The sequence below is a fragment of the Pelodiscus sinensis genome, chromosome 21 (genome assembly GCF_049634645.1).
Source record: "Pelodiscus sinensis isolate JC-2024 chromosome 21, ASM4963464v1, whole genome shotgun sequence".
NCBI classification, from domain to species: domain Eukaryota; kingdom Metazoa; phylum Chordata; order Testudines; family Trionychidae; genus Pelodiscus; species Pelodiscus sinensis.
Genome location: NC_134731.1, coordinates 7274279 through 7299487, shown reverse-complemented (window position 1 = coordinate 7299487; position 25209 = coordinate 7274279). Strand labels below are relative to the sequence as shown.

General features: G+C 43.3%; 1 protein-coding gene across 3 annotated transcripts; it reads left to right on the top strand.

Annotated features, from left to right (window-relative positions):
- The first annotated feature begins 1810 nt into the window (after positions 1-1810).
- CHCT1 (CHD1 helical C-terminal domain containing 1) lies at positions 1811-18200 on the top strand. Of its 3 annotated transcripts, none has more exons than XM_006138718.3 (6): positions 1821-2012; positions 3993-4121; positions 5862-6037; positions 8128-8227; positions 16085-16278; positions 17934-18200. In XM_006138718.3, the coding sequence occupies exons 1-6, from the start codon at positions 1824-1826 to the stop codon at positions 18022-18024; spliced, it is 879 nt and encodes a 292-aa protein (XP_006138780.3). In that variant the 5' UTR covers positions 1821-1823; the 3' UTR covers positions 18025-18200. The 3 variants fall into 3 exon arrangements, with proteins under 3 accessions (XP_075760653.1, XP_006138780.3, XP_025035078.2); XM_025179293.2 differs by having other exon boundaries at positions 16085-16301; XM_075904538.1 differs by lacking the exon at positions 3993-4121 and having other exon boundaries at positions 1811-2012.
- The last annotated feature ends 7009 nt before the right edge of the window (positions 18201-25209 follow it).

Genomic DNA, 25209 nt, shown 5'->3' with positions numbered 1-25209 from the left:
TTCTCTGGACCTTCTCCAATTTCTCCACATCTTTCTAGTTGTTCAGTCACCCCAGACAGGACTTTATTAAGAATCAAGACCCTATAATTTTCTACAAAGTCTCACACCCCTGAACGGTGACAAAGAATTCCATCCATTCAATCTTTAATCTCTTTAACAGACAACCTTCCCAGTGTGCGTGAAGTTTGCCACAACCGGCCCTTGCTGAACCCAACCGTGGAAAAAGAAACCAGAAGAGAGGATATTCTGGTACGAGAAAGAAAAAAGGTGGCTTTGCAGGGATGGTTCTTGACTGGAATACAGGAACCTCTTTCACAGACATCTTGTGTGATTGTGGTCCGATGATTGTGGAGCCTGTGATCTCCATCTGTAAAATGGAGAGGGTACAATTTCCTTTCTCCCACTCTTGACCTGCCTCGTTTATTTAGATTGCAAGTTCTTTGGCCAGGAGCCAGGCCTTATGTCACATTGCACGATGCTTCTCAATGGGACAGCCAGGCTGGGTTGGTGCATGGAGGCAAAACTATCCAAATAAATCCCCAAACAACCCCTTAGCAGTTGCAGTCAAAGAGGCAGTCCCTGAACTTGCTGGCAGGAAGGGCAATAAACATTATAGCTAATGCCGTGACCAGAGCCACAGCCAACCAGTGTCACATGTGGAACAAGGTGTTAGGTTCGTAGAAGTTCCTCCAATCCACAAAAGCTTGCATTCTGAAGGGCCTAGATCAGCGATGTGCTAGGGAGTGAGCCACGTGAGTGGTCCTCCTTTATCTCAGTGGGCCCCAAGACTGTTATAACTAAGATGGTCTTCTAGGATAGAGTAGTTTTGTGATTGTGCTTGTCTACCTAGAATTTGGGGCTTAAACTCCAGCAAGAGAGGTTTAGGTTGGACATTAGGAAAAACTTCCCAACGGTCAAGGTGATGAAACATTGGAATCAGTTGCCTAGGGAGGTTGTGGAATCTCCATCACTGGAGGTATTTAGGAACTGGCTGGATAGACATCCATCAAGGATGGTCTAGATGGTGCTTGGTCCTGCCGTGAGAGCCAGGGACAGGACTCGATGACCTCTCGAGCTCCCTTCCAGTTTTAGCGTTCTATGATTGTATGAATTTGCAGGGGGGCACTGATTGAACCATGGCAGAACTCTGAATTGAACCAGAGGAAGCGCCTGGCTCTCATCGTCAGTGCTGGGTGCAATCAACACGCACCTCACTTCACTAATGCTGGTAGGAAAAAACTAGGCAGATGGAAAATCAGCGGAATCTGGCAACTTTGGCCTGGCAATGGTAAAGAAAATGTCTCCTGGGCCACACAGAACCCCACGGGGCCGCCGGTTGTCCACCTCTGTCCTAGGCCATCTTTAGGGACAGATCCCACCTTAAAATAATCCAGAGCAGTGTGGACAATTGTGGGGAGGGCTACATGAGAAAGGGGGCCTTTCGGTGGCTCAGTGCCTCTGCCTAGGAATTCAGGAATACTGAAGAATTTAGTAGGGTCCCACCACTACAAATGTCCTAAAGGAAGTGTTGCTCCATCCTCATCCAACGGACCTAATTGCTGAACATCTTAAACACCAGTAGCTATAAATTCACCATTTGCTGCCTGGTTGGCTGGAGCTCAACTCCATTTTTAAATATAGCTCATGACTTGATGCCAGGGATGCTACTGGTCTAGAGTCTGATGGAAGAAATCTGCCCATTAGGACCCTGTGCTAACAGATTAGCTGCTCTTTCTTAGGTAACCATCCCGGCTTCATGTAGCTGTAGAACTCAGAACCAGCGTGCCTCAGAGATGATGTCACACAAGCAAGTTTGGATTCAAATGCCTCCATGCTGGGCTGCTGGCCACACAGTGACTTTTCCTTCCCCCCTTGCCAGAATGGAGGTCCCTGAGAGTGGAGGAAATGGGCTTTGCCAAGTGGAGAAAGTGGACCCAGAAGAAGGGCAGACTAGAGAGAAGATGAGCATGGGAGAATGGAAGTGCCAAGCCTGGTATGGCACAGCCAGTCAGGTATGCAGGAAAGGGGAGGGTGGGTTAAGGGAAGAGTAGCACCAATAAGAGGAGGGAAGGGGAGGATAAAGCATAAGCTAATTCTAGAAAGAAGATGGAAAATAAACAGTGTGGCCAATGCCCACCTTTTAGCTTTGCAGTGTAATCTGGGGGTACGTCTACACTGCCACACTATTTCAAAATAACTAGGACTTAGTCTGTGTCTACACAGCAGGAAGTTATTTCAAAATAGTGTCAAAATACTGTCAAGCTGGAGGACGTCTTACTCCGATGCCTGTAACCCTCATTGTATGAGGCATAAGGGAAGTCGGAGGACAAGTGCTCTATTTTAAAATAAGTGCTGTGTAGATGCTCCTTGTTTTGAAATAAGCTATTTAGAAATAAGATATGCAATTGAGGTAGCTCAATTTGACTGAATTTATTTCGAGTTAAGCCCAGCAGTGTAGACGCACCCTGAGTCCTCGCCGCTTTTGCAGATTCAGACTAACACGGCGACCCCTCTGATACTTGGCACCCTGAGATAGTTTTTCTGAAGTACCGCACAAGACCAAAGCATACAGTAGGGAACGGAACTCCTCTTGCTAAACACTTTTACAAGCAATTTTGATTTTTAAACCAATGGAAAGACAGAGGGTGCATCAACACAGCACCCTAAACTCAAAATAAGATACGCAAAATGTGCACTACGCAAATTGTGTATCTTATTTCAAAACTATTTTGAAATAGCTTATTTGGAAATTTGGCAAGCCTACACCGCACCAAATTTCAAAATAACACGTTATTTTGAGCCATCGCTTATCCCTCGTGCAATGAGGTTTATCGCAACGGCAAAATAACGCACCCGTTATTTTGAAAAATATTTCGAAATAACGGATGGCTTGCGTAGACTATTTCAGGATACATCCCGAGATAGCCGTGCAGTGTAGGCGTACCCATAGTCTATTGCAGGGCTACTCAACTTTGGAAGCCGAGGGAGCCACAATGATACTCACAGCATATGCTGAGGGCTGCAACTTAAGTGTGGTTGCATATACATGCAAATACACATGCAAATATATGCAAATAGCTTTTTTCACACTGATGGGCATGAATACAAAGACTAAGGCAAGACTACACAACTCGCAGGCCCCATTTAAGTCAGTTCTGATGATATCAATATAATGCAATATTTATCCGGTTTCCACCCATATGACAGCACTTTTAATGAGCAATGACAGTCCAGGAATTGAACTACTAAAACACATTTCAATAGAAAACCATTATATTGACTCGCCATTGTGGAGCATGTTCCCAGTGGAGGCCATGTTCAAAGGATCCCATCCACAAGCAATGTGTTCAGCCCTGCATAAACTACACCGCCGGCCGCATACCAACAGGCTGCGGGCCACGTGTTGAGTAGCCCTGGTCTATTGTTTCATGATGCTCTTCCCAAGAGATGATACAAATAAATGATTCACCTCTGTTTTCCAAGTGACAGAAAAGGGAGTTTGCACGCAGTCCAGGGAGAACTACATTTCACTTGCTCAGCATTGTTAAAACTAGCTGATGTTAAGCACAGCAGGTCAAATCTTGATCTCATTAAAGCTAATGCAAGTTTTAGCTGACCTTGGAACAAGACTTATCACAAAGCATTTATTGTTTCAGTTATCAGTGATAAATTCCAACTCCTACCTGGTTAGTGTCATTAGAGGCAAGTGATATTTACAAAATTTCCTTTGGAATGTACTGAGGCTTGGATGTTCAAAGGCACTTCAGGAAGTTTGGCACCCAACTCCCATTGGCTTTCAGTGGGAGCTGGGCACCAAACTCCTTTAGGTAACTTTGAATTTCTCATCTTAAACGCTTTGGACAGTGCTCAAATTGTGTCCATTGTCCAAACTCTAACCCATGGGATAATGTTTGTCCTATGCAGCACTTAGCAATGGAACACAAGATTTGTGTAGATCAAAAGATGTACCTACTAACTTGATAACTTTGTAGATCGAGAACGAGCATTTGCTCAGCCAAGTGGGGGAGGCAGCCCCTTTGAAAAAGACTTCAAGTACCATACCCGCCGGACAGGTGCTCATCCGTTACACTGACGGCCTCGATCAAGACACCTTTAAAATTGTGAGTTATTAAGTGACCACTAGCAGCAGAAGCATGAATGACCAATCTCTCTTCCTTTTCTCGTGCAAAAGCTTTGACGGAGAAGGCATGAAAACCCCCTGGCGAAACACTTAATTCTCTGCAAACTCCCTTCTTTGTGCAGAAGATTTTCTCATTTCATTAACTTTTTCCAAGACTTGCATAACATATCGTTTAGTACATAACAGAGCTTTTGACGAATGTTCTAATTCTGCTTCTGACCAGGACTCATGTGTGGTCCTGGACCAGTTGCTTTGACTTATTTTCCAAAGTAGCCACTGGTTTTGCTTGACTCACCTTTTTGGTTACTCAGCATTAGAAACCTAGGCCTGGATTCCCCTCTCTCTAGGTGCTGAGCACCACTAGCTCCCACTTCGTTTCAACTGGAGCTGTTGAGGAAAGCCAGGCCAATGGGTCTCAAAGCTGGTCATCCTAAAAACAAAAATTAAAATGGGAACCCAGAATTCTAGATAACTTGTGATATTTTCTACCTCAAGTTAGCCCACCGATGCGAGAGTTCATTTTAAAATTGGCGTCTCTTCCATTTTGAGCGACATTTATGAGGATTTGGATGATTATTACCAACAGGAAGAACTCAACAGCTTCTGTTTGCACAACACAGGAGACATTTTTCTCTAGGGAGAAGTTCAGTGACAGACTCATTTTGCCTTAACCTGATTTACCTGTTGAGAACACTGATGCATGACATGTAAGTGGATGTACAAGCAACACCGTCTGGCTAATCCAGAGCCTGCACTCAGCAAGCCTTAGCTGGATTGAACAGGTTAATTTCACCACAGTGGGTAACTTGTGCTTTCGTCTATGTTAATATTTGTCAGTGGGGTCGCACCTCAGAGTCTAAATTATAGACTAGGAACCCTTTACGTTAGGTGCTGTACAAAAACAATAAACGGTTCCTTCCCTAGAAAGCTTATTACAGTATTTTAATGAGTCACATAGTTCCCTTTTTAAAGGGACTTTGGTGGAGAAAAAAAATTAAGTAGAAAACGCCATACTTAACAGTCAAATTATAATCAGAAATAACCTTTTCCCTACCTACTGGGCAGGAAGCGGGAAGAGACAATACTGCTTTGTAGCTCAGGACTATTAAAACAGCTGTGCAGCTTTCCCCCTTCTGTAGGAGGAAAGATAGAGGTTTGGAAACAAATGGTGTGTACAGATAAGAGCTAAGAGAAGAGAGTTTATTCCAGGCAATAACGCCTGTATGCTAACTCTGATACAAACACATACTTAATGAGACCTTCTGCAAACTATGCATAAAATATGGTGAATTTGGGCCAAGGTATATGAGAATGTTATAAAATGCCCTTTCTTCTCCCCTTATTGCAGAATGAGGCATCTTGTAAATTTCAATATACAGAATTCACATTTCTACCTTATGTCAAAAGAGAATCCCCCATCCTTAGCAAGTCCTCAAATACTTCCCCTTACAACTCCTAGGCAGCACACTTCTAACAATTGACATTTGGACTGCCATGCGGAGAATGCACCAGGTCTACAGGGCTCAAACAGCACCGCTACAATGGTTTCTGAAGACGACAAACTATAAATTACACTTGTTAAATACCAAGCACATTGGACATTTTTTTCAGCATAACATAGGACCAACTCTGTATTCAGAAAGAGATGTGAATTGGCTGATTACGTACTTTTAGAGCAAGCACCCAGCCTTCTCCCTCACTGGGCTTTTTGTCTTTACAGTGCAAGGAGTTTCTGAGACCCTTTAAGAAATCTCTTCGGAAACTGGATTTGCCCAAAGAACTTCCCAAGGACAAAAAACTGAAGTACACCAAGAAGAACTTGACCATTCTTGGGGATCACATCAATATGTTTCTTCAGCTTTACTGCAAATCCTGGGAGCTCAAACACTGGAAGAAGTAAGATAATCCTCTCCCACTAGCCATGATAATGCAACACTACAAGTTGAACCTCTCTAGTCAGGCATAGGGATGTCCCTAGTCCGGCACTCTTTGGTCCAGCAACATCCATGATCCGGCATGATTTTAGTTAGCTGGATGTCTACTTATGATGGGTGTGGCCACGTTTCCCCTGGTCTCATGAAGTTTGTTTACAGCCACCAATCCTGGCTCTCAGGGTTCTGTGCTGTTCTTTAGCTCTAATTTACCCCTAAATGTCTTCTAAGAGCCCAGTAAGCAGTGGAAGGGTTGGTAATACTGCTACACAATATTGACCTCCTATGGTTTGGCAAATTGTCTATTTCAACACTGGTCAGGTCCTGAGGGTGCCGGAGTAGGGAAGTTCAACCTGTACTAGCAATCATTGACAAAGAAGATTGGGGTAGGGGATTACACAAAGGACTGAGAATAAAAACTGGGTCAGGACCGGACTCTGCCACAGATTAGCTCTGTACATTTGGACAATCATATTTCATGGCATGCCAACATGGAGCCTGGCATGCCAAGCACCCACAATTACCTCTGCTTGGGAGCTGTAGGTACTTAGACCTCTGAAAATCAGGGCACTGGCTTCCCAAGCCGAACATCCAAAAATGGAGGCTTTCCAAGTTAGTGGACACCTGAAAATAAATTGATCCGAGCCAATCTCCTGGATGCATCTGTGAGCACTTATCTTAAGGGGTATCTCCAATTTGAGTCCCATCCATGTGCAAAAAAAAAACCAAACCACCCCTTCATTCCAGTTTAGGGAAGCGGTTAACTTTGATTGGCTGGCCCGTCAGGGGATAACAATGCAGCTGAAGTTGTTACAACTCGCCAGCTGCTAACGCATTCACTCTGTAGTGTGGATGCAATTAGTGCCACGCAAGTGCTGATAGTTCTCCAAGGCCTTCCCACCCTTGTCCAACAGAATGGAGAAGTTCACCCATAATCCATTGAGAACCAATGAAGACAGTAACTTAGCTTATTACAGTAGAATGAACCATGGGATGTGCCACACCTCCTTGGTGGAAACAAATAGTGGCTATTTCACAGCCAACTTTGCAGTGAAAACATGTCCTCAACGTGTGAGCGTTAGTTAGTTAAATGCCTGCAAGTCATTAGAGAAGCTGCTAGATATTATTGTGGTATTTTAAAGTCTACTTTACTGCCCAGAACTTATTCAAAAGCTCATTTGGATTCTAAATTCTATGCAATCAAGATGTCCTGTTTCATCAGGGATAGCCCTGTAACTGATATCGAATTAGCAAGTTCTTACCATGCAGGGAGCTGGAGGCCCTCTGGGTGTAATCCCAATGGTATACAACTTAACTCAGTGAAGTGACACCCTGGGTGAATTTAATCCCATGGCCAAATAGCATCTGGTATTATCAGAAGCAACCCAGTGTATGGTGACTGGATGAGCTTCTGGTTGAAAATACCATCCCTTTTCTAAGGGTCATAAACCACCTACAAGAGTTTCCTTCATTGACTTCAGGAAGGGTCTCATGAGAAGGGCTAACTGTCTGGCTGATGGTTATAGAACAAAGCTGAGCCAGCTGCCTGACACCCTGAACTCCAGAATGATTCAACATTCCTAGGAGCGGGGCCTATCTATGCAGAATGGAAGCTTAATAAAAAAGGCCCATCCAATTTAGTATGTAATTGGTTACAGGAGAGAAGCAGAAATCAACTACCTGCCCCAACCCCCAATTGCAAAAAGCAGGTAGGGGGAAATTTGCCTGCAAGAAGACTCCTTCACTCTGTGGAACTCCTTGCCAGAGGATGTGGCAAAGGCCAGGACTTTAACAGGGTTCAAAAAAGAGCTAGATAGAGTCATGGACATTAGGTTCATCAATGGCTATTAGCCAGGATGGGTAGGAATGGTGTCCCTGGCCTCTGTTTGTCTGTAAAAGGGTGATAGGAGAGGGATCATGTGAGGATCACCTGTTGTGTTTCCTCCCTCTGGGGCATCTGGCGTTGGCCACTGTTGGCCAACAGGATACAGGGCTGGATGAACCATTGGTCTGACCTATTATGGTTCTTATGTTCTTACTCATTCTTCCCTCTAGGGTGCTGTGGAAATTTGTTTCTCTTTTCTCAGAGCTTGATGCAAGATCCCTGTGCAAACTGTACAAATACAGTAAGAGCAACCAAATGGCCAAGTTTCTGGTAAGATCCACAAATGGACAGCAACCACACCAGGTTCTTCCTGCTTACTAACTTTAAAGGGATCTTTTAATATTACCAGGCAGGGATCTTCCACAATTCCCATTCATTTGAGTGAGGTTTTCTTCCTACACCAAGTACTATTATTCCTTTGAATCCTTCCTGTTCCAGCTACACTTTTTAATGACAGTCATTCAGCTATTGCCCAACGTATCTTCATATATCAGCCAGTTGCTTCTCACTGCTCAAAAGGTCTGACCTTATAAAATTGTTTCCAGGATTTTCCAGCAGAATTGTCCTATGTATTATCCTAGGTTAGAAAGACTAGAAAGGTTAGAGCTGTAGATAGGGTGAACAAGAACTATCTACTGCAGGAGTGGCCAACCCGTTACAGACAAAGAGCCAAAATAGTGGTGGATACAGCGCAAAGAGCAGAGGGAAAGAAGGTGTTGAGCAAAATAAATAAATAAATAAATAAATAAACGCTGCCCCTAACAGCCGCGTGGGGCCCAAGCAGGTTTCCATCGGCGCACCTAGACTAGACAAGGAGAAAATGTCCGAGCAGGGGAATGCAGAACAGCCGTGGGTACGGGAGCCACAATTTTTTCTTTGAAGAGCCAAGCCGCAGGTTGGCCACCCCATATCTACTGCCTATGCTCATGTCTACCACCAAAAATGATAGGTAGCCAGATGCTGTCCTTTGATGAGAACAGAGAGTTCCTCCTATCTTCAGTGAGACTCCCCCAGGATTTGAAAAATAGATCAATCTGCAAGATCTATATAAAACTCCTACTTTAAAAAACAAAACAAAACTTAATTCATATCAAAGCCAGATTTCGGACATAAGGTGTCTGTAAAAGTTAGCTCATAATTTCTTAAGGCTCTCGCTGTCTCTCACCAACGTCCGCATGTGTGAAAGGTAGAGTAATGAGATTTCTACCCCAGCCATAGAGAAAAGGTGAAGAATCCTTTTAGCACATAGGTTCCCAAATGGGGGGGGGAGCGCCTCCCCGGGGTGTGTGAAGAAATACCAGGGGGGGTACGAAGCAACCTAGCCCCCCCACAAGAAAGAGCCCGGTCCGTCCCATAAAAAAAGTCAGAAAATACCAAGTGAAACGTCCGGTATTTTCTGGTTTTCCGCCGGAACGCATGCAGCTCCAGCTAGCTGGGGTCGGGGGGAAGATGGAGCATCCTGGTCAGACTTCAAAATGGCCGCCTTTAAAGGCTCAAGAACTTTTCCCCTGAAGTACCGTCACCTTTTTTGTACACTGGTCCTGGGAATTAAAGGGGCTGCGACTGTTTTTTGGCCCCCCCTTTTTTGGGGGAGGGGAGTCAACAAGTTTTGCTGAAATTTTTTTTTGGGGGGGAGAACAGGGAGGAGGGCATGAGGGTTTCTCAAAAATCCAAAAGAGGGTGTGATGCTGTAAAGTTGGGAACCATTAATTTTAGTGTACTAGGAAACTGATGCCCCTATGCCCGATGCCAGTCACAGGGGGCAGGATAATTTTTTAGAGATGTGATTTAATAATATTCAGCAGCACACCATTAAAATATTTTTAAAGCAAATTTCAACTAAAGTCCTGTCGCCTAACCCAGTAAATTCAGACGCTGACAATGTATACCTGCAGTTGGCAAATGCCTGTTTAATAGCTTCATTACCGCTTCAACGGCTCCTTCGCAGGTTCAGGGTCCTGCTAATTGGGCTGGCCGGCTTTTCCACTTTTAAGTTAAGCAGATCCACTCCTGAGGAAGTGAAGCCACAGACTAGGGATAAGAAGAGGGGTGTGTGTGGGGGGGGGGAACGGGATATTAAGACCCAGTGGTGGCCCAAATTTTTGGGTGCCCTACACGGCTGTGAAGTCTGCATATGGATAAGGATGCAGTGATCTCCAAAAAGTGTGCTGCCATGTGCCTTCAAATATTTATCAATAAAGCTAAAACGCTCTAATCTGCGCATTCACCAGTCAGAGCAAGACTAAACCAGAAAGTCCCACTTCATGAATGGCTGCCTGCCATCGACACGACTTTCTTCTTGTTCGACTTGCTCAGCATAATATTGTTTGCTTAATGCTCAAAAGAGAACCTCGCTCCCTGCTGTCGGGCCATGATAAAGAGCAATAGACGCTACAGGTAAAGCTCAGTTCCATTCAGAACTAAGGGTGTAACCAGGCAGATTTTTTTGTGTGTTTAAATCTCCATGGAAATTGTTTTATGTTGGTGGCTCTAAATCAGGGATAGTAAATTATTTTTGTCAAGGTCCAAATTTCTTGGTCAAGGTCTATTCAAGGTCCAAAACCTAGAGAAAAATAATAACAAGTAAGGGGAAAAAAGATGCGTAGGTCCATTATAAAGCATCTGGTGGTCCAGATTTGGCCCATGGTGGGTCTATTGACAACCTCCACACTAAATGATTATTTCTAATTAGAAAGGAGTCAACATTTATTTAGAAAGCACTAGACAGTAGCTTTGTAACGAGCATTAAACATGAAGTATTCAAGGGCCCAGATTCAGGATATTGAAAAACTGAGAAGCTGAAGGATGAAGCCAAGTTAATAATAATAATATATGGAGATATACCATCTCATAGAGCTGGAAGGGACTTTGAGAGGTCATTGAGTCCAGTCCCCTACCTTCACAGCAGGACCAAGTACCATCCCTGACAGATTTGTCCCAGATCCCTAAATAGCCCCCCCCTCAAGGATTGAACTCACAACCCTGAGTTTAGCAGGCCAATGCTCAAACCACTGACCTATCCCTCCCCCCTTAGATAACTTGGTTCTGCTGATACAGTGGAATTTCTTTAAGACGAGGTAAAGCTCCTTTGTGTGGGAAACTGAACTTTTTCAGGGACGGCAAAAGGAGTTCCCGCCGGAAACACAGAGCACCACAGGTCTCACAACCTCTCCGCTCCAAGTGCGCCTGGCATGTCTCCGGCTGATTTCTCTAGCAAAGAGCAGCAAGAAAACAAATCAAGATCAAAGAAAAAAAACCCTACAAAGCCAAGATGCTCCACTGCCTCCTCTCCTCCTGGGGAGAAAACAAGAGAACAAAGCCCTATACCACTGAGGCTGCTTGTGCTGCTTAACACCCTGTTACAGGCACTAAGTTACAGCGGGGAGGAGTATGAAATATAAATCTATAGAAGAACAGCAGTCTCCCACATAGTGTATAGTAAGACTAGCTGGTTTCTAGAAGGAGTGACAGAAAAAAAAAAAGACAGATGAGACATTATATAACGGATGACAAATGCTTATTGTTCTGCAAGCCAACGAGCGAAAATAAACATCTTTGTCTTTTGTGTGAAGAAAGCAGTAGGCTTCAAAGCCCTTCTAAACCATAAACAACAGGCTGCGGAGTAGAACAGTGACATGCACCCTCCAAGCCATAAAGAGATGATTCGGAAACACCTCGCAGTTCAGCCAGGAACGTGTAAATGTACGGCACCAACGCTGCAATTAGCCAGGGCTTGAAATTGCCAGCATATTAATGTGAAGTCTTTATGAAGTTTACCACATCAGGGAGATGAGCAGCACTGCCAACCAGCCTTAATCATTAGTTTTCTTAAGGGCAAACAACAAGTTTCTCCTTCCTGATGTAGTAGGAATCGCCACAGTCTGCAATTTCAGCCCTCCTTAAACGTCTTATCTGACAGGGGAGCTCACCAAGAATTTTCAATTCAGCACCTCTCACCCCATATCAACCAAATGTGAACGGTCCTTTTAACCACACCCCCCTGGGTTATTTTAGTATCCAAATCTTGGTGCAAAGGCTGCTCAGGTTCGGGTGGTGCAGTTGGTATCCCTCCCGTTCACAGGATCTGGTTATGTGGATCCAAATGCAGGATTCAAGTGCATTTTCAGTTTGGTTTTGCTCATGCAACGTGGAAGGACCCTGAGGACTACAAATTTTTATTGCGTCCACACCGTAGGGCAAAATTCTCATTAGCACTTGCCTCCAAGAACTGTGGCTTTAAGAAAGAGGCCAAATGGCATGAACATTTGCAGTGTTGCTGTCATGTGCCTGTCGTGGAATTCTGTGATGGTCCAAGGCTTGTCACGTGCTGGGGTTCCACGCCCTCTTAAACAAGTAAGAATTGTCCCTTCTACACAGCATTTCTGTCTGTCATGATTATGAGGGTTAGCCAGCAGCCTGGGGATTAAGGGGTTAACTACACCTAGCCAGGTGGAGTGACCAGTAGGAATGTAGGAGGGAGTTTCAACCTGGGACAAAGGAATTTGGGTTTTTCCTTTGTCCTTTTGTCTCTCTGGAAGAGTTCTCTGCAGCTACAGAGAGGGACAAGCATGTCTCTCTCTCTCCAAGACACCATTCTTCATTTTCTGTAAGTAGGGTAAAGTTTAGGTAGTTTCGTTAGGTTTTATTGTTTTATAGATTGGATATGGGATCTGAGATCTGGCACTGCTTAAAAGATGTTTTGGCTTTTTCTTGTAACTAAGTTCTAGGCCCATGGAGTTTCTCCATGAGTATATTTTGTTACCTCCCTATCTAGTCATTATGTTTGCAACAGGAATCTTGTTGTAATAATAAAAGTTCTTTCTTTTCTTTTTATTAACCTAGCAGTGGTTAATTGTGTGCCTTGATTTTATTTTAGGGGTAAGATTTCCCAAATGATCTTTCCCCTGACTTCTTTATCAACATTTGGGTGGTGGCAGCGGAAGTTTTATTCCCAAGATCTAGGTTTTTAAGATCTTGGGGGAAGTTTTAGACTAAAGCCTGGTAGATAAGGCTTTGGGGTACACTTGCTGGCCCCCACTTCTGCATTTATCATGCCAGAGTGGGGAAGGAGCCATGACACTGTCAAATTCTATTCGTTTGATCTCCATTTACTTCTGAAAGGTTTTTCTAGAAGTACAAAACCGAAGGAAGGAACAGGAGTGGAGATAGTCCAGGCTAGTCAACCAGCAAAGCTTCTCTGCCTACAGACGATATCACAAACGCACAGTGAAACCCTGTGGCAGTCAAAAAATGAACACACAGGTTGAACCTCGGTTAACCAGGATTCCTTGGTCCAGCAACATCCATGGTCCCACAGGCTCATGGATGTTCCAGGACCAGTGTGTCCCGGTGGAAGGCTGGTGGTTGAGAGCCTCCCCCCCAGCTGGGCAGCCTGGCTCCCCACAGCCGGGCTCCCCAGTGTGCTAGGTACAATCCAGTGGGACCAGAAGCCCAGCGCACCCCAGCCAGGCCAGGGGCTTCATGGAGCTGGGCTGCCTGGAGTAGCGGGTGGGAGAACCGGCAGGGAAGCAAGGCCGCAGCACGGGGGGAGCAGACCAGGAGACTGACAGCTGGTCCGGGGGGGAGCGGTAGCAGGGGGCCCAAATAGGACCTCCCCTGGGCCAGCAAAAATCCTCATCCAGGACCAGTCAAATCCCAAGGCAGCTGGTCCAGGGAGGGATCCAAGCTGCACTGATTTCACTGCATTGGTTTAGGTGAGGGGCACGGATGCATATAGAATTGCCTCTGTTTAAACAGCAGATGGGTTTGGCCCAGAGGATGCAGTGAGCAGTTCAGTGCCTGTAGGTCTTCCTTCCATGAGCCAGATGTCTTCAAGTCACCAGGGCCTGATGAGATACATCCTAGAATTCTCAAGGAGCTGATAGAGGAGGTATTGGAGCCTCTAGCAATCGTCTTGGAAAAGTCATGGAAGTCAGGAGAGATACCAGAAAACTGGAAAAAGGCAAATATAGTGCCCATCTATAAAAAGGGAAATAAGAACAACCCAGAAAACTACAGACCAATCAGATTAACTTCTGTGCCAGGGAAGATAATGGAGTCGGGAATTAAGGAATTAATCTGCACACATCTGGAAGATAAGAAGTTGATAGGTGACAGCCAGCATGGATTTGTAAAGAACAAATCACGTCAAACCAATCTGGAGAAGCGGTGCACATGGTATACCTAGATTTAGTAAAGCATTTGATAGGGTCTCGCATGACCATCTTATCAATTAACTAGGGAAATGTAGCCTAGGTGGGGCTATTATAAGGTGGGTGCATAACTGACTGGATAACCATTTTCTGAGAGTAGTTATTAACGGTTCACAGTCATGCTGGAAGGGCATAACAAGTGGGGTTCCACAACAGTCTGTTTTGGGACCGGTTCTGTTCAATATCTTCATCAACGATTTAGATGATGGCAGAAAGTAGAAATATTAAGTTTGCTGATACCACCAAGCTAGGAGGAGTTGCAAGTGCTTTGGAAAACAGGGTCAAAATTCAAAATGATCTGGACAAACTGGAGAAATGGTCTGAGGTAAATTGGATGAAGTTTAATAAGCACAAATACAAAATACTCCACTTAGGAAAGAATAATCCGTTTCACACATACAGAATGGGAAGTGATTGTCTAGGAAGGAGTACTGCAGAAAGAGATCTAGGGGTCAGAGTGGACCACAAGCTAAATATAAGTCAATAGTGTGACACACTTGCAAAAAAAGGCAAACATCATTCTGGAATGTACTAAGAGGAGTGTTGTGAGCAAGACACAAGAAGTCATTCTTCCATTCTACTCCGCACTGATTAGGCCTCAATTGGAGTATTGTGTCCAGTTCTTTGCACCACATTTCAAGAAAGATGTAGAAAAATTGGAGAAGGTCCAGAGGAGAGCAACAAAAATTACTAAAGGCCTAAAAAACATGAGCTATGAGGGAAGACTGAAAGAATCGGGCTCGTTTAAGCTTAGAAAAAGAAGACTGTGAGAGGACATGATAAAGGTTCCGAGTATCTAAAAGGAGGAAGGAGAAAAATTGTTCTTTGGCCTCTGAAGATTGGACTAGAAGCAATGGGCTTAAATTGCAGCAAGGGAGGTTTAGGGTGGACATTAGAAAAAACTTCCTAACTGTCAGGGTGATTAGACATTGGAATAAATTGCCTAGGGTGGTTGTGGAATCTCCATCACTAGAGATATTTAAGAGCAGGTTTGACAGACACCTGTCAGGATGGTTTAGACGGTGCTTGGTCCTGCCATGAGGGCAGGGGACTGGACTTGATGACCTCTCAAGGTCCCTTCCAGTTCTTGTATTCTATGATTCTATGAGTGGAATTCTCAGAATATACTAGGGGGGATGCGCCCTTTGCTCACTACACTCGCCAACCCCCCCTCTTTCTGGTGCTTTTGTGGCTGGAGAGCCTAATGTCATTATGTCATGTGTCAGGAAAAACTTTTTTTTATATAAAGAGAGAGATTTCTGGTTTTAAAATAGGGTCCATGGTGTCCTAACTGTGTGTTTGGATGAGGTTTAGTGACAGAGCAGTGAGTCAGACACACAACTTGGCTTCTAGTCAGCTAGGCCAGGTGTACACTAGACCTAGAAGGTCGAGTTAATGACCAGAACTCCAGCTATGTAAAATATGTTGCGGGAGTCAGTTTACCTTAAGCCGAGTTTGGCACCGTCTTAACACAGAGAGTCCGACGGGAGCAAATGCTCCTGTTGGCTTCCCTTACTCCTCGTGACTGCCAGGACCATCCTCAGTGTTCATTTTAGCAGGTCTTTATTGGACCCACTAAATCAAACACCAGAAGATCGATTTCCAACGTGGCAAGTGGATACATGGTCTGAGCTACAGGGGTGGCTCCATAGATTCTTGGATCTCTACAGCTGGGAGCAGAACTCCAACAGCAGGGATTTCTTTGAAAGAAAGAAAATAATCATAGAAATGCAAATCACCTGCATTTCGTTAGTAGTTTCCCATCTAGACACACTGGTGAGGCCAAATAGAAGGAGATCCTGATTGAGATCATTTCCCAGCATGAGGGATTAATACCAAAGGGCCTGGTCGTACACCTATGTTTTAATCCTGCCTTCCTGGGTTACGTCAATTTTTATTTTTTATTTGTTTGCAGAAATTGTACTGTAGCTCAGAAAACCCAGATTCAGTGCCAGTGCCTGAAAACTCCAAGTTAACTGAGCTGTATGATGCATGGGGCCTCCATGGAGACATAAATAATATGCAAGAGAAGCTGAGTCAGATCCAGTCACCGCCGTCAGAAACCAGCCTAGACAGTGACTCAGAGGCAACAAGTGTGACAAAGCGGAGGTACAGCTGCTAAAGGATGCTAGGTATTGCTGAGAGCTAATGAAGTCAATAACAAGCCAGGCAGCTGCCCAATAACCACTCCAAGTACAGGTGTGCAAAAGAGGCAGTGGATGCAAATGACCATTCATGCTCAGGGAAATACACGACTCATGAGGTGATATAATGGAGGGCTAGAACCAACACAGACCTTTGACCCAGTAATAGAAGAGGTGGGTGGAGGGAAACTAGCTGCCATAGGGACTACTCCGCCACAAGGGAGCAATGGTGATAATGCAGTCACTCTGCTGCCTAGCTCTTTGTTTGTACTTGAGTCGGGTGATTGTCAATTCACGGGGGTTAATATGTTTGTATGCACAATTCCATTTGCCAGTTGGCTGAGCCCAGGATAAATCACACGTATTTGTGTAGATGCTGATGAGCGTGTACAAAGAAGTTGGCTAATACTGAGTGAACTAGCCATCAATTAACATAAGTCTAATATAGATGAAATCTGAAAGGAAGAATTCCTTCCTGACCCTATGGCACCAAACTCATCACATCCTTTCAGGAGGAGGGATTTGAGCCCAAGTACATTCAGGCCAGGCCTACACTAGACCCAGCAGGTTGGCTTAAGGTACGCAACTCCTACTACATCAGCTTCCCTTACTCCTGGCAAGAGCAGGAGTACCAGATGTCAGCAGGGGGTGCCCTCTGAGTTTGATTTAGCAAGTCTTAACTAGACTTGCTAAATCAAACTCCGGAAGATCTATCACAGCAGCATCGATCTTCCATGGAGTGAAGATGTGGCCTCATTGTGGGCTGCTAGGATGCTAGTCAGTTCCATGGAAGACCTTCCCTTTTTTTCCCCATTTACTCACTGTCCTTCCTCTTGCTTCTTTTCTTCACCCCTCGTTCAGCTTTCTTCCATTCAGCTTCTGGAGTACCACCTCCAAAAGCCCCCATGCAGGGTAGGGTGGAGCAAACAAGAAATCATCAATAGTGACCAAAGCAACAAGAGAGAACTTCATTGAGGGGTAATGGAAAAGCTGAAAAAAATAAATGATCTAGGCCGGCAATAAGATGTATGGGACTGAGTATGGATGTAGGAGCCGAAGACTCCTGACTGGGCCTAATACTATGTAAGAGAGCTGTCATGAAGTTTGGTTCATGAGTATTTGTTAAGTGTATTTAAGATGTGCAGCACCTGTGAATTCCATGTACAATTACAATGCATATGTAACAATTACTTCAAAAATTAGAAATTTATCTGCACTTGAAATCTGCATGACTTGTTACACCACTCAGTGTGCATAAGACACCATCTAGCCCAGCGTCCTGTCTTCGAACAGCAGTCTTGCCAGATATTTCAGAGGAAATTCACAGAACAGGGCAATTAATGAGTGATCCATCTCATGCTGTCTGCCAGAAATTGGGAGTGGGCGATCGGTTATGCCTCAGCTATGTCAGGTAGAATGAGAAAACAATGTAGATGTATGAAATTGGGTAGAGTAAGGAACTGAACAGTCTGAGGAAGATTCATGTGGATACTGCTTGTTAACTGCATGGCTTGGAGCACAGCATTCCTATTGGTTTCCTTTGTTGGTTGGAATGTACTAGCCCCCAAACTTAAAAAAGTCCCCCCCACCTGTTTTTTTTTTGTTTGTTTGTTTTTTTAGGCTCAGTAAGACTTGTTCAAGCACCAACCAAAAGAGAGCACCTACAACACAGCACCATCAGCAATCCTCACGGACGAAAAGCATAGCATGAAAAAAAAAACCACAACACAGTGCCTCCGCAAGCCAAGGCATTTCTCCCACACCCAGAAGCTCTTAAGAATTTAAAAATTCCATAAAAGTTTAGTATTTGCAGAAACACTGAAACCAGCAAACACCAAAGCAAAATCTTGGAAAGGAAGATTAAAGAGTCCTTATACCTTTTAAACTGTGGGGTCTCCTTTGTAAATATCTTGGTGTTTTCAAAAGAGTTGCACCTTCCCAAATGAAAGATGTCTTCAGCATTCTTACTGGTATATATTAAAGCTATTGGTGTTTTCATTCTTGCTAGCATTTTGAAGGCAACTGGTTTTTACAGAAATTAATACAGTGAGTAGTTCAGACATTTGTCTTGTTATTTCCCTTTTATTTCCAAACATACTGGGCACATGTTGGCTCTCAGCCAATGAGAGCAATAGCAAGCCTCGCAGACATAGATGTTGCCAGCCACTGGCTCAATGGAGCATTGTTTTATCGGGGCTTTCATTTGAGGATTGATGTGTGTGAAGGGCTTGATATTTTAAATCTTTTTGTGATAATGGCTTTACTGATTCTTTTTGTTTGGGGAGGGAGGTTGGTTGTTGGACTTGACTGTACAATCAGGCTACATCTTCCCTTGGAGTTTTTTCTGGTGGAAAATATGCTAATGAGGGGCTCATTAGCATACTTTCTGCTACTTTTTGCGCAAGGGATTTTTGTGCAAGAAGAAGCAGCGTGGACTCTTTTTTTGGGGGGGAGCAAAACCCCCGTTTTGTGCAAGATCCTTATGCCTGTCTTGGAGAGGCATAGGGATCTTGCACAAAACGGAGTTTTTGCACAAAAATAACCCCGTCCGCACTGCTTCTTTTTGCGCAAAAATCCCTTGCGCAAAAAGAAGTGGCAGAAAGTATGCTAATGAGATCTCAAATTATGCTAATGAGTCCATAAAAGGCTATTAGCCAGGGGATAAAATGGTGTCCTTGGCCTCTGTCAGAGGCTGGAGAGAGATGGTAGGAGACAAATCTCTTGATCATTGTCTTCGGTCCACTCTCTCTGGGGCACCTGGTGCTGGCCAGTCTCGGCCGACAGGCTACTGGGCTAGATGGACCTTTGGTCTGACCCAGTAGGGCCGTTCTTATGTTCTAACTTGCAATTTTGGGCATTGGCCAAAGTTGACAGTTTTAAAATGGCCCTGTAACTGCAAGACGTCTAAAAGCTCGATGCAAACGTTTCCTAACTCAGATCTTTACCTTTCAGTCTTAAAAAGATGAATCAAGGATCCAGGGAAACACTTTGCTATGGTTTGGACTGTTCAAGCAAGATTTTCACAAATTTAAACATTTTTCAGTCCATCCATAATGTGGGTCACAGTGAAAGGAATGTCAAACTGCAGACAGCAAAAGCAGCAATCAGGTACAGTTAGTGAGATTAGCTGCCACTAGAAAGACTTCAATAGCTTTCATCCACCAAGCAAGAATACTGCAGTAAACTGAAGACTGAATGCATGTAAAGCAGCAGCGACCTCTGGTGGCCAGCCAAGTTATTCAATTATTTGAATTCTCAACATGTAATAAGCACAAAATAGTCTCCATCTTAGATGTTCACATCTGTTGTGCATAGAGAACTTCCTGTCTCTGAGAAATGCTCTCTTGTTTTCCTGTCTCCTTGGTTTCTATTATAGAATATTTTAAGTTGGACACAACATGTAGGAAAGACAGCCTGCGAGTCCTCTTTATCTGCATAGAACAAGCACGCAACACTTTGCGGCAGTCAACGCAGCAACAGCACGGTCATGGGAATTCATCGGCATCAAAAGCAAACAGCTTCTCTCCACCCATTTCCTGCAGCTCCCCTTGGCTGAAAACAGCCAATGGGAGCGAATGGGAGCCACGAGGCTCTGGGGCTATGGACCCTTTAGGTAAACAAAGTGGTGTGGCTTTCCCAAAGCTGGCCCCATGGCCCACTTTAAGGAATGCTGGCCTAAGGTAAAAGGAAGTGACATCTAGTCATCAATACATAGCAAAGGATATCAAAAGACAAAATTTAAGTTACTACTCTGGCCAAAATACTTGCAGGACTTTCTAGCCTCTCTCTTTTCTAAAATTAATCTGCTCACTGAAAGCAGGTGAGTTGTTCCATTTAGTATTTTTTCCGAAGCAGCAAACAAGGGGATTCTACCTAACCGGTGAGTTTGTTCCTTTCAAAGTCAAAGTTAAACTGCAGAATAGTGATAGAAATGTAGCCGTGTTAGTCTGGGGTAGCTGAAGCAAAATGCAGGACAATGTAGCACTTTAAAGACTAACAAGATGGTTTATTAGATGATGAGCTTTCGTGGGCCAGACCCACTTCCTCAGATCACTTCCACTATTTGATCTGAGGAAGTGGGTCTGGCCCACGAAAACTCATCATCTAATAAACCATCTTGTTAGTCTTTAAAGTGCTACATTGTCCTGCATTTGGCTTAAACTGCAGAGACATAGATGGACAAGATGATCCTCACGCATCTTCCTGTCCCCTTGCAGGCTGTGGCTCTTTTAAATCTTACTCCATTCCAAAATGTGTATATATATGGACAGCCACAGGGACAGACTTGTGTGCATCTCAGTACATTATGTCGTTCGCTCTAAAATAAAATGTAATTAAGGCTGAAGGGAAGGTTGCTGCCACCTCATGTTTCTTTACAAAAAATAAACTTGAAAACCCCTTCAACTTTATTTAAATAGGGGAATGTGAGTTTGACTAGGCACTTCTCAGTCAAACCAGAGAGAGGACTGAACAAGCCTCTCCCGTCACAGCCACAATTAGAGCTTGAACTAAGCGAGTTATCATTGAACTTCTCAAAAGGAGATCAGGCCCTTAGTATCCTTTTCTTCTTTTAAGTCTGAGCTGCATGTATTGGGATCAAAAGAATATAGCATTACACTAGCTAGCAGGTTAAACATGTGCTCTGATGCTTCCTTCAGCACCATAGAAGGGCACTGCATTTTGGTTCCATCGGTGTAACTTGCTTAGACAGGTAAGCAATCTGGAAGATGAATATTCAATTCAACTGGTGTCCGTGGAGTAGACCAGGGCTACACAACTTTGGAAGCCCCAGGGGATACAATGATACTCATAGCACATGCCAAGGGCCACAACCTAAGTGTGGTTGCATATACATGCAAATATATGCAAATAGCTTCTTTCACACCGACGGGCATGAATACAAGGATTAAGGCAAGACTACACAACACGCGAGCCCCATTTAAGTCAGTTCTGCTGATATTAACAACATGCAATATCTACCCAATTTCCATGTACATGACAGCACTTTTAATGAGCAATGACAGTCCAGGAATTTAACTATTAAAACGCGTATCAACAGAAGATCATTATATTGACTACTTTTTTGTTTTGCTCCCACCCGTGGGCCGCAAACAAACAGGGTGCGGACCACCCACAGGCCACATGTTCAATAGTCCTGGAGCAGAGGGAAAAAGCAAGGGCTTTTTGGAATGCAGAATCTACTGTATATTTGAGAGTTTATGTGTCTTTCTGCCTGGCTGTCTGTTCATTCAAGAACTCTTAAATCGCAAGAGCTAGAACCACCCAATTTGATAGACAGCTTTCTCTTATCATAACTTAAAGGAAGGTAAGGGATTGGTTGTACCAGGACAATGGGATGTGCCTAGAATGGGATTGCTTCTCAGAAAACCATAGGAGGAGAGACAGATTCACCAGGCAGGTGAAGGCGGCTAGCTGGGGCGGTGCCCCTCTCCCACTTTTGTGACTGTCCCAGTCACGAGCCTCCCACTCCCCCACCAGTTAACTGAAGCTCCTCCCCCCTCCAGATTCCTATGGAGACATTGCTGGCTGTTCCCCTTTCTCAGGGATCGAGGGGAAAGTGCACACAATGCTGCATTCCTCACTCTGGCTGGGGTGAGCGGGGGAGAGATGCACCTGGACCCTTCCTCCAGCTGTGCCCATTGCAATGGCCATGGAGTTGCTCTTCTCACCTGGCCCCAAACTGCTGCGGTCAGAGAGGGCTGGGACAGGGGAGCCTGCATCCTGAGCCCCTCCTCTCCAGAACAATGATTTAAATGAAGCCTGGATATTTTCATTTTTTTTTTAAATGGAAAATAAAGGAGTTAAGGACCCGAACAATGGTGGATACATCTTCTAGTTGGCATTAAATTCAAGGCAAATACGACGAGTGCAGGAACACTATATTTATTAGGTCAATAATTCATTTTAGCAGTACAATTACAGAATATCACAATGCTGGTTACAAACATACTCGGTATGGTTTGATGGTTACAAATAATGTTGGGCACTGCAGTTTATGAGAAGTAGGATACGAAAGGTTATTGACACAACAAATAGAAGGATCTTCAAAGTCTAGCAATGATCAAGATACGTTCATATAAATTACTGTGGCACTGTCAGTGGGGATTCCGGTTTAAAAGGTTTTCTTGGTTTTAGTATTTTGCTTTAAAACAGTTCAAGCAACATCTTTTTTTAGAATGCTATTAAATTAAAATCCCCCGGAGTACAATAAAATATAAAAATAGTACTGAACCTGGTAATAGTCAATAAAATGTAGAGTTCATTCACATCAGAAAGTAAGGAATAAATGGTAAAGTTTCAGTTACCATGGCAACATTGTTTCCTCTAAAGGAATATACATAAAAAGAAAGTGTTACACGTATGGTACCTGCGACAGTTATTTTGTGATCCAACACTTAACTTGTGCACCACAAACCAAGTTTCTAGATATCTCTCTATATATTTATATAGTATATATTTTTCATCTTAAAATTTACTTTTGAAAAAAAAATGTGCACTTCAACAAATTCACTAAGGCCACTCATGCTATAGATACCTAGGACTGCAATGAAATATTGTTAACAAGACCCTAGAACACGCATCTTGGTATCAGTGAAGGGGAAACCAATTCCACTGCCTAAAACACTCCTGAGATTTGGGGACAAAAGCATTACCAGTGATGTCAAATGTATATGTAGAGTCCAGAGCTCTGGATAAAATCCCTCCTCTTCGTTCCCACAGCAAAAATCTCCAAAAGGCCAAGAAATGAAATGTGCAATAGGCCATTTATGTCAAATATGGAAATAGCCACAATAAACAGAATATTCAGATTTGCAATTAGCACTTGGCCAGCAACACTTTTTCAAAAAATATTAACAATAAAATTGTAAATACAATAAAGTTTCTGCACAGGCAATAAAACTAGAGCCTTTATTTAGTGACCGATAATAGCAACATCCACCAACTATCTTTGCTACCACGCTGTAAAGTAAAATCCAGTCAGTTTTAAAATCAAGTAAAGTTTTTGTCAACATATTCAATCATGTTTTAGGCACAATGCGTTTTCTGTTTTTGTAACTCCACCAGTATGTGCGACTATAAAAAGGTATTTAAATAAAATGTGCATTTTTTTTGTACCATAAGAAGCAGCACAATGGCACCGTTAGCAAATTATAGATCGCAGCATTTTTTAAATTTAATTGTTACAGTTATGAAAAGAATGTTATTTTCCTAATAAGTTAGAATTCAACAACAAAAAAAAACTTTCAAAATTATTTATCATCAACAAAACACTTGTGTGCAAAAAAAAAGAAAAAAAAAAGAAAAGAGTTTAAACAATAGGTATCTATACAATAAAGTAGTGAGTGCATGTAAAGACTTGTATGAAAGAGAAAGGCAGATACTTGTTGGTTATAAGTAACATCACAAAATAAATGACCAACCATTTGGAGCACAATAGTTACTAGCTATTTTACTTCAAGTAAAAGAGGGATATGTGTTTTAAACATCTTGTGACTTTTTCCCCTTGCCTATCTTAAAGTTGCATTTGTTTCTCCCATTCTCTAAAAAACTCCTCCTCAGATTGGGGGTGGGGGAGGGACCCATTCTTACAATTAATGGAGATCGTTTCTGGTTCTAAGAATGGTGGAACAAAAAAAAAATGGAGGAAACCCCAACATCACTTTTTTCCCCTTTCTCTTCCATTTGCAGTGTTTGCATAAAATCGATGATACAGATAAAACCGATTTCACAAAATCAAAGTCTACATTAAAACAAATGTTAGAGCTTTAAATTTAGAAGCAATGCTGAGAAATTTGGTGCAAAGGCTGAAATTCTCTCCTGGGCACACGTGTGTCACTGTATTGCAATTTTTTTTTTAAAATACTTACCTGTAAGTTTAGATCTTTGGACAAAAATATTTCACTGGATTCCCACTCATGGGTCTCCACTTCAAGCCAAAATAAGGCAGTAACTCCTCAAGGTTCTCAAAGCTGTGGATCCTTTAAGGAACTAAAAAGTGCACTTTGCACAGACAAATTGTCAGTGCATCAGTCTTATATAGTGTTTCATCGTTGCCTTCTTGAGATACAAGTGGCAAAAATATTCTTAAATTGCAACACCATACATAAAGCCATAGGAAAATTCCGTCCATTCTAAATAGGATGAGGAAAAAGCATGAATAGATCTTCATGTTAAAGAGATATGGGAGAATGAAGGGCAACTTATTGATGCTTTATCTTTTTCAGGCCATTTTCTTTGCTATCTCATCCACTAGATGCCCGTTTATAGGAGCCTAAAGACCCCCAAATCACTCTGTCTTTAAAATTAAGTGTAAACAACATGCTGCAACAAGGAGAAGGGAACTAAGGGAAATACATGTACCACCACCACACAACAGTCCAACTGACTACACAGGAGAGTAACACTCTGGTAGTAATATCCAGGGTACTAATATCCAGGAGATAATTCAAGATATCCTGAAAAGGATAGGGGCCAGGAAAGCGTGAGCACCACACGCTGGCGAATAGGCTCTGCAACAAGGCAGCACAAGTCAAGATGTCAAGCTGTAGTGCTCAGAACAGGCCAAGTGGTGGTCTCATAAGCCTCCTGGATTAAGTCTGCAGCTGCCCGCCCAAGCTGTTCTACTCCGCAAGTATTATGCTTTGACACCACTTAAACTTCAGACTGGTTTGATCAATTAGGGCCCCATTCAGCCATGTACTTCTACCGATTAAATAAAACGACTGGACTGTTTGAACACCTAGCTTTCAAGTCATGTTTCTCTAGGTCACGCACCTGCTGGCAGAATTAAAAACTTCGGGGTAACTTTTAAGATTTCAAATTCCCTCTAGATAAAGCCGCCAGGGCATTACAGAATATAGAATCATCAACAGCA

What these genes read in the sequence shown, in the direction of transcription:
- CHCT1 (XM_006138718.3), top strand. Translation starts at nt 1,824, where the DNA reads ATGCCTCCATGCTGGGCTGCTGGCCACACAGTGACTTTTCCTTCCCCC. An exon ending in GGTATGGCACAGCCAGTCAG is followed by an intron (nt 2,013 to 3,992) that starts GTATGCAGGAAA and finishes ATAACTTTGTAG; the next exon opens with ATCGAGAACGAGCATTTGCT. An exon ending in ACAAGTGTGACAAAGCGGAG is followed by an intron (nt 16,279 to 17,933) that starts GTACAGCTGCTA and finishes TTGTTTTTTTAG; the next exon opens with GCTCAGTAAGACTTGTTCAA.